At 47.2% G+C, this 13,355-nt stretch overlaps 3 protein-coding genes across 3 annotated transcripts; 2 read left to right on the top strand and 1 right to left on the bottom strand.

Annotated features, from left to right (window-relative positions):
* Window positions 1–373: 373 nt before the first annotated feature.
* LOC103654015 (nuclear transcription factor Y subunit B-2) lies at window positions 374–1,593 on the top strand. The gene has a single exon (XM_008680840.2). The coding sequence runs from the start codon at window positions 512–514 to the stop codon at window positions 1,304–1,306; it is 795 nt and encodes a 264-aa protein (XP_008679062.1). The 5' UTR covers window positions 374–511; the 3' UTR covers window positions 1,307–1,593.
* A 6,577-nt stretch (window positions 1,594–8,170) lies between these two features.
* Window positions 8,171–9,292, top strand: LOC100285148 (uclacyanin-2). Its single transcript, NM_001279696.3, is given in 2 exon segments — window positions 8,171–8,480; window positions 8,634–9,292. Coding segments are annotated over 2 exon segments (666 nt in total). The 5' UTR covers window positions 8,171–8,287; the 3' UTR covers window positions 9,107–9,292.
* Window positions 9,293–9,535: 243 nt separating this feature from the next.
* On the bottom strand, window positions 9,536–11,632 carry LOC100283965 (aspartic proteinase nepenthesin-2). Its single transcript, NM_001156863.2, has 2 exons — window positions 11,278–11,632; window positions 9,536–11,179 (listed from the first exon to the last, which is right to left on the bottom strand). The coding sequence occupies exons 1-2, from the start codon at window positions 11,420–11,422 to the stop codon at window positions 9,939–9,941; spliced, it is 1,386 nt and encodes a 461-aa protein (NP_001150335.2). The 5' UTR covers window positions 11,423–11,632; the 3' UTR covers window positions 9,536–9,938.
* Between the last annotated feature and the right edge of the window lie 1,723 nt (window positions 11,633–13,355).

Genomic DNA, 13,355 nt, shown 5'->3' with positions numbered 1-13,355 from the left:
TTAGGGAGAATCTGTCGCACCCTTTGGATTGGTCACATATACAATATACAATATTTTGTAACAGTTTCGATCTACCGGATTCATCCGTTTTCACGTACGTCGTTCCATCTTTCGCGCGCGTACTACGTGTGACAACTCGGCCACGTACGCGCGCAGACGACGGAGCAGTGCTTCACAGAATCCTCCGCCACTTGTCACCAACACAGGCGCGCGCTGGTGTGCATGCACGCATGCCATCATCGTCCCTCGCCGTGCCTCGGTAGACGGTAGCGCTGGCTAGAGACCTAGAGTAGTAGTAGCCTGTGCTTGCTTGCTAGTTGCTAGCCGGCCTGGTCAGGTCAACACATCGTCGTAGCCTCCTATTTAACGTATCCTCGCACATCACAAGAAGGACACTCTCCACCAGCCAGCCAGAGCCAGTAGCCACCACCAGATCGGCCTCCCCGTTGCTCATCACCAGCAAGAGCAACTCAGCAACCTAGCTAGCTATAGGTTTAGGTAGCAAGAGCCAATGGACTCCAGCTTCCTCCCTGCCGGCGCGGACAATGGCTCGGCGGGCGGCGCCAACAATGGCGGCGGCGCTGCTCAGCAGGCGCCGCCGATCCGCGAGCAGGACCGGCTGATGCCGATCGCGAACGTCATCCGCATCATGCGGCGCGTGCTGCCGGCGCACGCCAAGATCTCGGACGACGCCAAGGAGACGATCCAGGAGTGCGTGTCGGAGTACATCAGCTTCATCACGGGGGAGGCCAACGAGCGGTGCCAGCGGGAGCAGCGCAAGACCATCACCGCCGAGGACGTGCTGTGGGCCATGAGCCGCCTCGGCTTCGACGACTACGTCGAGCCGCTCAGCGTCTACCTCCACCGCTACCGCGAGTTCGAGGGCGAGGCGCGGGGCGTCGGCCTCGCCCCGGCCCCTCCGCGCGGCGACCACCACCACCACCACCACTCCGTGCCGCCATCGATGCTCAACAAGTCCCGCGGGCCCGGCTCCGGAGCCGTCATGCTACCGCACCACCACCACCACGACATGCACGCCTCCATGTACGGGGGCGCCGTGCCCCCGCCGCCGCACCACGGCTTCCTCATGCCACACCCACAGGGCGGCCACTACCTGCCTTACCCCTACGAGCCCACGTCGTACGGCGGCGAGCACGCCTTGGCCAGCGGGTACTATGGAGGGGCCGCGTACGCGCCGGGCAACAACGGCGGGAGCGGCGATGGCAGCGGCGGGAGCGCGTCGCACGCACCGCCGGGCGGCAGCGGCGGCGGCTTCGACCACCCGCACACGTTCGCGTACAAGTAGTTCGTTCAGCAAGCCATAGATCTGCGGCATGTACGTTGTACGCATGCATGCATGTATCGGGCGCATGCAGGTCGTCCTAGCTAGCAGTGTGCACGCCTAGCATTCCTATTGTGTTTGGGTAACCATGCATTCTCTAGTTTCTTAGCAGCTTGTTTTCCTTAAACTACGTACCACTCTCTAGTTTCTTAGAAGTAGCTTCCAGTGCTTGTTGCCAGTACTTAGTACTCCTATTGTGTTTGGGTAACCGTTGCGACGACGAGATTATTTCATGTATGCTTTCAGATTGACTGATCGTGTGTCTTGTGAAGATTATACATATGAAAAACTTGCCAACAACTACAACTTTACATAACTTTTCGAGATGTAAAACTTTTATTCTAGTAGTTTATTCATCCGAGGACGTGTATAAAATTTGATTTTCAAATTTAAAATTTTCAAACGTATTTTTCTATGACAAGATGATTTCAAATAAAAAGGTTGTCAACTATAAAGTTTCATAATTTTTGAAGACCTACAACTTTCATTTTGGTGGTTTTTCATCCGAGATCGTTTGAAAAATTGATTTTTTTTTCTATGACGCGAAGAAGGTTGAAGCCACCGAATCGTTTATATATACACGTCACTAATGTATATGTGTTAGTGACCTTGATTTAAAATGCACGTCACTAAACATATCAGAGTAGAGACACACAAAATAAAAAAAATGTTTGAAACTAGTGACGTATTTACATATAAATACGCGTCCCTAATTGTATATAATTAACGACGTTGATTTAAATACACCTTACTAAATAGATCACAGTAAAGACACGTGAAATAAAGGACATCAATAAGTTAGTGACGTGTTTTTACGATAGACGTTAGAAAGATAGTTGGAATAGATGCATGCATATGCACAGTTGTTAGCGACACATTTTTTTTAAAAAAAAGTCATCACTTAAAAAAACTAGTGATTTGTTTTTAGCTAGTGTCATAGATAGTTACCTCCAGTTTAGACGATTTTGACGTAGTGAGAGAAACTGTACGCTACATGAAACTACTACACCTACACGTACTGCTAGCTGCAGCGCGACGGAGCAAGTAAAAGGAAATTTCGAGCGTGGAAAACCGAAGAAAAAAAAGGACCGGCAGCGGCACCAACACACACATGCATGAGGAGCTAAGCTAGCGAAAAGCAACAACAGAAGCACACAAAAAACAAGACCTAGCTAGAGGCGAGGAATCGAACTCACCATCAAGACCTACTGACGGTAATAACCGCGCGGTTGTAGGACAGACAGACAGACAGTACGCTACGAACTGTATGCATGTACGGCAGCGTATCTGTGTCGTCGTTTGAGTGTGAGATGCATCACTATTATTTGTCGACCTCTAAAGCCTTCGTTGTCGCTGTTACTACAGCCTATAATAACCTGTAGGTGAGGTGAGGTGTTCGCGTGGCTTCCGACGGGAGGGAAGACGGCGACGGTCGGCGGCGGCGGCGCATGTGTTTCAGACTCTGGACCTACGTGAAAATGCCATGGATTGCGACACCCATGCATGCGCGTCATCAAGTGCCGGCGATCGCGCAGCTTTTCCGCTCTACTAATTCTGGCGGCGGCGGTGGCGGTGGCGGCGGCGGCCATGTCCGATCCATGCAGGATTTCCAAAACTAGAGTTTTTTTTCTCTCTCCATATATACACCGTCTTCGTCTTCGGATCCGATTCCTATTTGGAGTTTCACTCTTGCTAAAGTTTGTTTATTTAGATCGTGTCCTATATTAAATATTTGAATATCAAGTATACGTATCAAATATATGTTTAGTTAAGTTTAATAAATTTAGTCGCGTCTTCTCTAATCTTTGTCTGCGTAATTATTTTACTATAATTAGAATATATTTAGTATCTATAATTATTATAAAATATTCCGATGAGGGCAGAAACTAAATTTTAGTTGGGTAGAAGTAGAAACAAACACCACCCACTTAATCTATTCTGGCTGCTGCTGAGACCTGCATGCTGTGCATCCTGCCATGCATGCATGCGTCGCAGTATCGGCAGGCCGGCCTTCTTGGTTCCGTTTCCCCTGCTCCAGTGCATGCCCCCGCTCGCTGCTGTTTCGAGAACTGAATACCGCAGCTCGCCTTGTTTTGTGAGCTCTCTCTCTCAACCCTAGCTCCTTCCCTATGCTGCCACACACACTCTCTCTCTACTGTGCGCACGACCGCGTGAGGTCAGGTCTATTTTTGTTTCGGCACGGCTGCACGTACAGCCTGCGTCTGCGTCGTGACGAAATACATGCCTGTAGCCATGCATGCAGCGGTACAGGACCCCTTACGCCACGCCAATTGTTACTAGACTAGTTACCATACGCACGTACGCAGTATGGCTCCCGTTGTGCGCTCGTACGTTTGATTGTCAAGTCTCGGAGTCCCTATCCCTTCCATATATATATTCCACCTTTTTCTTTTCTTTTCTTGAGACAACAAAGCGCATTCAGCAGCCGCTTTCCGGTACTCTGCAAGGAACTACCACTACTACGCATTCCTACTCTGAAAAAAAGATGAATGACAGTTTGCGAGCCAGCGGACGACGCACATATATAGCAGTTAGCAAAAGTACTACATTGAAATGACACTTACTAGATCGCCAGTTCGAAACACATAGCAGAAGTACTACACGAAGAATACGCACCAAAAATTCCAAAAAAAAAAACAACAATGCTGTTAATTCTATCAGACATGTTTGATTAATTCCTTGGCCTGCTTTTTAACCAAGGACCTGTTTATATCTATTAGCTGATGGCAGTTAGCTAGTAGCTGCTAGCTATTATCTGATTTGGTCCAGCTAGCTAAATCTAGCCAACAATTAGTTAATCTATTATATATATATATATATATATATATATATATATATATATATATATATATATATATATATATATATATATATATATATATATATATATATATATATATATATATATATATATATCTGTTTAGATCCAAATAAGATAATATCATTCTTAGCAGATAACTAATATCTATCGGGGTCAAACAACAGGGCCTAAGCTAGCTGATCAGTTCAGAGTACAACATAAACTATTTAAAGTACATGAAATAATACCAGAGAGAACGCTCCAAAAAAAATCCAAAACCGGTGCTGATGTGAGAAAACAGTGACAAACGTGGGGGTGGTGTTCACTGTTCATCAGTCCCGTCCTGTCCCCGTCCCCGTCGTTTGATTCCTGCTTGGCCTGCTCAGCCTGGAGCTAGCGTGGCGTCCTCGGCTTGTGTCGCCACCCCGTTTTCACGTCTAAACACACTTCTGTCTCTTGTTGGAGACATCCGTTTCCTCCTCTTCCAGCTCTTAATTCATCTAGTCACCATCCACCTCCACCTCTCCTCATCTAAACCCTCTTGTCTAGGTCTTTCTTAGAGCCGGGTTCCAGTAGTGTCTCTGTCTCCACCTTCGGTGCCACCATCATTGTTGAGCTTCCTTTGTCCCCACCATCCCCGTTTCAGCTTCCTCTGTGGAATCACATGGAGGAATGCCGTCTTCCAGTCCCTAATTTCCACAAACTTTAACATCATCTTTTGAACACTTGATTAACTGTAAGAACCTGCATGATTATTGTAGCGCCGGTCCTATAATTTTTAGGGCCCCTATGCGAGCTCATTGTGATGAGCCTTATATAGTGTATAATTTTTTTATGATATATATAAATAATATGTGTTAATTTTACCTATAAAACATAAACAAATACAATGATATATATTCAATTTAACATGTCTGATAATTATTGATAAATAAGGTTGACCAAAATAACAATATATTTAGGGTTAGTTTTGCAACCCCATTTTTCTAAGGAATTCACATTTTTCAAGGGAAAACAAACTAATTTCTTAGAATCCCTTGTAGAAATTCACATTGTAGAAATAAGAATCCCTTGGTAAAATGGGGTTGACAAACTAGCCCTTATATCTTAGAGGCCCATTACTTTCTTGGGCCCCCGGCGGTCACCTCCGCTGCATGGCCCTAGGACTGGCCCTTATTGATACCCAAGAGATTAATAGTCTTAGTACAAATTATTCGAGAGAGATCGGATCGATATTGTAATGCCAACATACCTTTTCATGAATAAAGCTAACAATTGCGATAACTAGATATTTATACAGTTCAATGGAACTAATATGACAACTTGTGGCAGTATCTTATAACAAGCGCAAATATAGATAATAAATTGCTCTCATTTGTCCTGTGCGCACAACCATGGTAACTTTTCCTCTTTACTTTTGGAATGTTCAAATTTAGCCCTTGTTCGGTTATTCCAATGTCTCATGGATTGGAAGGATTTGAAAAAAAAAATTATGAACAATTTTGACTTGCTATGAATTGAAACCCACTCAATCCCTCAATCTATATAGATTTTCATGAAACCGAACAAGCTCTTAGTTGTGTTGTGAGACAATGACTCATATATTGGAACTTTTTTTTTTGAAATGCATATAACGGGTACAGAGACGAATTTGAATGCCGTCTTAAATAGCTGTAAGAACCTGCATGATTATTTATACACAAGACATCAATAGTCTTAGTACAAACTATTCACGAGAGATCAAATATTGTAACGCCAAGAACTTTTTCATGAATAAAAAGTAACAGTTGAGATAACTAGATTAGACAGTTCAATGGAACTAATCTAAAAACTTGTGGTAGTTTTTTCGATAAAGGAAGCTTTTATTTAAATACCAAGTACGATACATCAAGAAAATACAAAGCCTTGGTACAGCTTCCAGCCTCTGCTTAACGCAGACATCTAGCTAAAGATCAAAATAAAAAGGAAACATCATAGTCCCACGCTAGGAGTATTCAATCCGAAGACTAGATTGTCATTCATGCGCCTAGGAGAAAAATGTTGTGGCCGTCGGCACGAAGAGTTGTGATCCTGCTACAACCAAATCCTACAAATCCTCCCGCTGGAGGATAGCCCAGCTGAAGAGCCAGCGGGCCGCCAATTGGATAACTTGTAAAGGAGAGCAAAAGAGTTTTTTTTTCTTAAAAACTAAGTCGTTTTTACAGAGCCAGAGAGCCCAACACAAGACCGTTGCTCCAAGTAGAAACAAAGATCTGCCATTTTTAGTGAAGTCGCGAGCCCAAGACCCAAACAAATTATCCACATTTTTTGGTTGACCAAAACCTGTAACCAACTGAAAAATGCCTCAGACCGACCAGGCCAAGCGACATTCAAAAACAGATGATTAATAGCTTCCTGCTTATGACAAAAGACACAATCTAAGCCTTCTTTCTAGCTTTACTTAGCTAAATTATCTTTTGTGAGGATTACTCCACGCCGCAAAAACCATAAGAACATTTTAATTTTCAAAGGGGACTCGTCAAGGCCAAGTAATGTGATTTTACCGAGAATTGCCCATTTAAGGTTAAGTTCCAGTAGAAGACATCGTGTTCGTGAGACAACACAAGACCATCCATATGTGAAGGCAATCAAAATTTGTGGTAGTACCCTATGACAGGCACAAATATAAATACATTGCCCACACTTGTCCAGTACATGCGCACAACCATGGTAACTTTTTCTCTTTTTTTGTTGAAATTTTCAATATTTAATTGTGTTGTGAGACAATAACTCACAACCAAGGTCTGTAAACTACAGAAGACAACGCCACAATCTATGGGCATATTGGAACTTTTTTCAAAGGCATATAACGGGTACAGAGACAAATTTTCGAAATGTCTAGATCATCAGGCACTGTCTCAGCATCTGCTTTAACTCCTGTAAGATATACAAGGTTTTCTTTACTACCTTGAAATGCTTAGATATAAGGCTTGGTCGCTTTTTCAATGACCCAGGAATAACTAGGCAAGGATGACGCTTTTGGGCTGGTTGGACTGGTTCGCGTGTGACGCCGTTAATTACTGCCTAGGCGGCGGCTTAAAAACTGCCAATTACTAAAAATGAGACTATGTGTGGTTTTGTAATCTAATGGCGCATTCTCGTTTCTCTAGCAAATCTGCACTTTGTGATCAGTTTACACTTAACAACCTTTGCACAGGCAGTTCAAATATAATGATTTTAGGAAAAGGGCATCGGTTCAATCATTAGTCCTGGCTACCTAGTTTACCAAATTATGAGATCTTCAAACACATTTAGTAGATGCTCCATAATTCGAAATATTATGATCGGCCAGCTGCTTCAGATAAACTATTGCTCACTTGAGAATCATACAAACTACTGATACCGATTGACATACAACGTTTCATTGAGCTCAGAACATCCTACTAACAAGAGAACGGGAGTTTCACCTGCTGCGTGAGGCTGTGAATCTCGTTGGGCCGCATAAGGCGGCCCGTGAAGTCGAGGCCAAGACCACCTTCTGGCCCACGCGCTCGCCGCTCGCCTGAGCCGGTCAGCTCGCTTCCCACCCGCTCGCGCCACGTCTTCCTCCACGCCGGCAGCATCTAGCTTTTTTTTTACAATTTAAATATATTTGGCCTAAAAGAAAGCTGAGCCCAACCATGCAATGCGTGCGGTTTTGCTTCGCACCATCGACTGGTTTGTGAGTCCGGCGGTAACAAAATCAAGGCTGAGACCTGAACTGGCACTGACACTGGCACGCACCAACCTCTCCGCCGCGCCTCTTACCGCGGCAGTCACGGACCGTCCAAATGGGCACCGGGAAGCTCTAATCAACGGCTCTGCCTCTTCTCCACGACTCCAACTACCCCAAGCATTTCGCACGTACGCGGTCCACCACTCCACGTATCCACCATCTCGCTCTCTCTCTCGCGCGCGCGCCGGCGCCGCTCCCTTCCGATCCGCCTATCTAGGTCTATATAAACACCCCGCCCCACGCACTGGTCAGTGCTCACACACGCGCCGAACACACCAGTTCTCTAGAGCAGCACCGTTCGTCCATTCGCCCACGCACGCCGCGTGATCCGATCGCGCGCGTAGGGCTCCATCGATCCGCTACCGCTACAATGGCAATGTCGTACACCACCCTCCACTACTTCGCCGTCTCCTGCGCCCTCCTCGTGGCATCGGTGTCGTCGCTGCCGCCGCCGGCGGTGTTCCAAGTCGGCGACGAGCGCGGGTGGACGGTGCCGGCGAACGGCACCGAGACGTACAACCACTGGGCCAAGAGGAACCGGTTCCAGGTCGGCGACGTCCTGGGTATGTGACAGTGATACGCGCACACTTAATTAATTACTCTTGTCGTACCGTGCCTGTAACTAACCTCTGTCGGAATGCGCGCGTGTTTGATCGACACGGCGCGTCGTCGACGCCGACGCCGCGCGCGTACGTGGTCGTGGTGCATGCATGCAGACTTCAAGTACGGCGCCAACGACTCGGTGCTGCTGGTGGCGCACGACGACTACAAGCAGTGCAGCACGGAGACGCCGCTGGGCCGGTTCACCGGCGGCGACACCAAGTTCGCGCTGGACCGCTACGGCCCCGTCTACTTCGTCAGCGGCGTCGCAGGCCACTGCGAGGCGGGACAGCGGATGATCGTGCGGGTCATCAGGCCCGGCGCCTCCGCACCGCGCGGCGCCCCTGTGGCGGCGCCGGCGACGCCGCCAACCGCGAGTGGCAGTGGCAGATCAGGCGCGCCCAGCCCGGCCACCTCGCCGGCCGGCTCCGGCTCCGGTTCCAGTTCCACTTCTCCGAGCCCGAGCCCGAGCCCGAGCCCGCTGCCGCAGGCCAGCGGTGCGTCTAGGCGCGTGCTCGTGTCGTCCGTTGCAGTTGGGCTTGTGCTCTTGGTTGCCTGTGCCATCACCCTGTCGTCCGTGGTGGCTTGATTAAACTTAGAAGTCTGTTTTCTGCATTCATGTACTTAGTGCGCCGTCAGTTTAGGAAGTAATGTTAGCTTGTCGAGATCTAGGAGGTATACGCGTGTCGGTTAGGAATGGTTGGGCCACTGGGCCGAGTCCGCATGCTCTTTATGTTAAAGACTTGGTAATTTCAAATAAATGGAGTTCTTGCCATGCTCTAAGGCTAATTGGGATTTTAATCTCGTTTTCTTATTACATTTTTGATTTTTTATTCGAACTTGAAGCCACCATTTACCCTCTGCTCTACTATTATTAGATTAATGCCGAATGGATGAATTTAAAAAAGGAAGAATCGAAAACAATTTGGTTAAAAAGTTTAATTATTCAGTCAATGTTCACTAATCAATTGTGTGTTCGGATCTGAGCGTTCGTCAGATACAGATACAGCATATAAATGTAGTTTATATATATATCTATATTCATTATCATAAATGTGAACAGAAAAAATGGACTACAAGAGAACTATATTTTGAGACGGAGTGAGTAATATATAAGGAACATTAGCTCGCCCAAAAGGCTGTATACACCATAATTAATCATCGCACCAAGCGCAATACAATAATATATCATTAATCTTTTATAGTCATCAATCAGGTGACATTAAGATTATCTTTTAGCTTTTAGTAGTTTGCACACTTGCATGCATGACGTTATTGCATGCTATCGCAAAGATAATTAAAATCGAAGTAGTATGTATATGTTTTGCACTTCTTCCATTTACGTTGCACTCGCAACCCAAACGAGCACAGTACGTACTCCCGGCCGGTATTGTCAATGTCCTTGCGCCGATCACGATCGATCAGCACGCCCCAGCCCTGAACCCCACGACGCCCCGGCCAACGTCGTACAGCACCTCGAACGTCCGCTGCTGCACGTTGCCGATGATGCCCAAGGAGCTGTCGTCGCTGTTGCCCGCGAAGGCGAGGCAGTTGCTGAGGATGATGCCGCTGGCGTCGAGGCTGACAACGGCGCCCCCGGAGAAGACTAGCGCGACGGACGGTATGCTGACGCTGGACTGGCCGCTGAAGTCAAAGCAGGTGTCGAGGATGCCGCTCGGCTGCGCCGGCGGGTACTGCTTCATCCCGGCCTTGAACGCCGACGACAGCGCCGAGTAGGCGGTCGGCGGCAGCCGCGTGATGACCGTGCCCGAGTCCATGACCGTCCCAGCGGAGAAGACCGAGGCGGGTATGCTGAGCTGCCTCCCGCCCACCCTGATGGCCTGGAGGCGCACGCCGTAGAACGTGGGGACCTGGCTGCTCCTGAGCATCGGCGTCTTGACGAAGCCCGAGGTTCCGCTACCGCCAGCAGCGCCGAGCGTGAGGAACCCGGAGGAGCTCGGTGTCGGCGGGAGGCAGTACGAGAAGGCCCTGCCGAGCGTCCCCGCCGTCTGTGACACCAGCGACTGCGCGCCGCCGCCGAGCCCCATGAGCCCGTCGGTCTGGTCGTTGAAGCCCGACTCCACGTTGCTGCACCCGAACTGGAAGCTCCTGACGGCGCTGGAGCCCAGGGCGAGCGTGTCGGAGCTGTAGGTCCCCGTGGTGCTGGAGCCGTCGCCGTACGTGACAATGTACTGGCACTGGGAGCTGGAGGAGCAGCCGTTGCCTTCCTGGCCGAGCTGCGCGCAGTCGGCGGAGCCGCAGGAGAACGGGGAGTACGTGCTCGACGAGCTGGGGTCGAAGAGTGGGTCCGCCTGGGAGTGGCACTGCGAGCACGGCTTGCACTGCACCCACGACACGTCGCTGCCGGTGTCGATGAGCATGGTCTGGGACGTGGCCGGCGAGCCCAGGCCTACGGTGATCAGGTACTCCAGCGTGTTCAGGGAGGTGCCCAGGGCCGTCGGCACGGTGGCGTCCGATCGCTGGACGTCACCACCAGCGCCACCGCCGCCTGAGAACTTCCGCTGGATGTAGGCAGCTCGGAGCTGATCGCGGTGGAGCGTCTCCTCCAACGTCGGCATCTTCTTGGTCGGCAACGGCGAGCATGGGCCGTGACGGTGATGCAAGGGCACCGTGGCGGCACCGGCGGACGACGAAGGAACCGCTGAAACCGTCGTCAAAGCAAGGGAAACGGTTGCCAGATATCATTACAACTGCGCACAGAATAATTAATTAACCGTGCACGGACGGACAGTACTACACCTTTGGACTGGGAACAGACGGAGTCAGTTCTCGGAGAGCCCATGGACAGAACCTTGTAGCTGCCATCATCGCCTGCGCGAGCAATGGGAGAGCGATGGCTGAGAAAGAAGAGGAGGAGAAGCAGCTTCGGAATAGAAGAGGTCATGGATGACTTGCGGTTCAGGCGTTCAGCAACTGAGATGTCAGATATGCAGTGAGTTGCCGCTTCAGAATGCACCTGCTGCTTATATAGAGAGACGGAGGCAGGGAGCAAGATGAACCGGGGGTGCATGCCCCGGAACCGACGCAACCAGCCAACCAGGACGACGGCGGCGATCGACTCGTGGTGGACTAGGTAACGGTGGCGTGCATACATGGGGGCACGACCGCCGCCGTACCAAATCGGACGGCGAGGCGTGCGGTCTTCTCCAACGGATGTGTTGCCGCCTAGATCAGCGCGCAAAAAGACCACTTTTGAATTCTTCATCTTTGTGATAACATTGGATGATTATTAGCTAAGAACGTCATCTTACTAGACAGTCAGTCTGTTTGAGTTCGGAAAATTAGGCAACTGACTTATATTTAATAACAACGCATTATTTTACGCAGCAAGTTCCGACTTCGAATCCTTTGCTGGGGCAATTTACATAACAAGCTTATGAGTTATGACTAGAGAGAACGATGCTGAGTGCATATTGAAACCGTTGCATATATATATACTAGTTGGTTGCCCGTGCGTTGCGACGGCTTACAACAATACTCACGTAAACTATCCACCAAAAAAATTCAATATTTTTTTATTAATTGTCTCCACTCTCCGTATAATATTTTTTGATTTGGCTAATTGATGTTATTGTTTACTGCATGCAATATATTATGTTACAACACGACCAATAAAGTGAGCGATTAGAAAAGAGTTCACAACGGCTGACTGAACGAACAGAGATTATAAAATGACATAATTCCACCATACAGAGACCAAATAAGAGAAAGTTTATGAGCTCAAGTTTTTAAAATAAGTCACATGAACTCAAACTTATAAAAAAGATGGATCAAAATATGGAGTGATTGCTAAAGTCAGACATCAATAAAAATTGGATGCGCTCCATATAAATTATGCTACTTCGTAACAATTACTAACGTTTAAAACCAACAAATAATCTTTCATTTTACTGTTAGTGTGACAAATCATTGTTGCTCCATCCAATTCAGCAACCTCAAACACCATGGAGTCCATTGCGCTAATGTGGTCTAAGAAACAACATAATGCTTGCAAGAGCCAAGAACGTCGTGCCGTGCTTAGGCTGTAGCCTCGGCCCGTAGTGCTAGCCCGGTCTGACACGATTATATTTTTTATTTTAAAAAAACGTATATACATATATACAATTTATATTAAATATTAAAAACATCTGAACATAATGTTTTACTGGTTAGACAGCTTCACCCAGTGTTTCTTACCCTTGTTTGATCAGGGCATGGGTTCGAACCCCACCTCATGCACCACTTTTTAACGTTTTACGCTGATTTAATCAAATTTCCCGACAGGCTAGCCCGTCACAGTCAGCAGGCCGGCATAAACTGGTGCTTTAAGTATATATATATATATATATATATATATATATATATATATATATATATATATATATATATATATATATATATATATATATATATATATATATATATATATATATAGTTCCTCTCAATTTTTTTTGTTATAAAAATAAGTGAAATTTTGGACAGCGTCAGTGTTTCCAAAATATAACTTGGACCAATATTTTCTCTCCGTGATTGCTAGATAGGGACGGATAACGAGCTAAGTACAACTTTTCCAAGTTTACTTAATTAATAAAATCTTGTTTTCTTGATATACTGAATTTTTTGAGAGCTAACTTCGAACGGAGCTTAACGAACCGAGTGTAACGAGCCGATACGAAGTAAAAAAAAAAAATCACTGAAAAACAACTCGTTTTTATTTTAAAAACATTTTATTAATCGAGCCAGTAAGCTGGCTCAACGATCTTTTTTGTCCGGATCTAGTTGTAGGCGGCGTCAATGAAATAGGGAGAAGGCTAATCTGTAGCCATTATCAGCAAGGG

The sequence above is a fragment of the Zea mays genome, chromosome 4 (assembly GCF_902167145.1).
Source record: "Zea mays cultivar B73 chromosome 4, Zm-B73-REFERENCE-NAM-5.0, whole genome shotgun sequence".
In the NCBI taxonomy this organism is placed as follows: domain Eukaryota; kingdom Viridiplantae; phylum Streptophyta; class Magnoliopsida; order Poales; family Poaceae; genus Zea; species Zea mays.
The sequence above is the reverse complement of the archived record's forward strand: the minus strand, read 5'-3'. Positions and strand labels throughout refer to the sequence as shown.

Bases quoted from the DNA above. Each gene is read 5' to 3' on its own strand.
- LOC100283965 (NM_001156863.2), bottom strand. From the start codon at position 11,422: ATGACCTCTTCTATTCCGAAGCTGCTTCTCCTCCTCTTCTTTCTCAGC. The intron at 11,180-11,277 runs GTGTAGTACTGT...CGACGGTTTCAG, and splicing joins CGTCTGTTCCCAGTCCAAAG to CGGTTCCTTCGTCGTCCGCC.
- LOC103654015 (XM_008680840.2), top strand. From the start codon at position 512: ATGGACTCCAGCTTCCTCCCTGCCGGCGCGGACAATGGCTCGGCGGGC.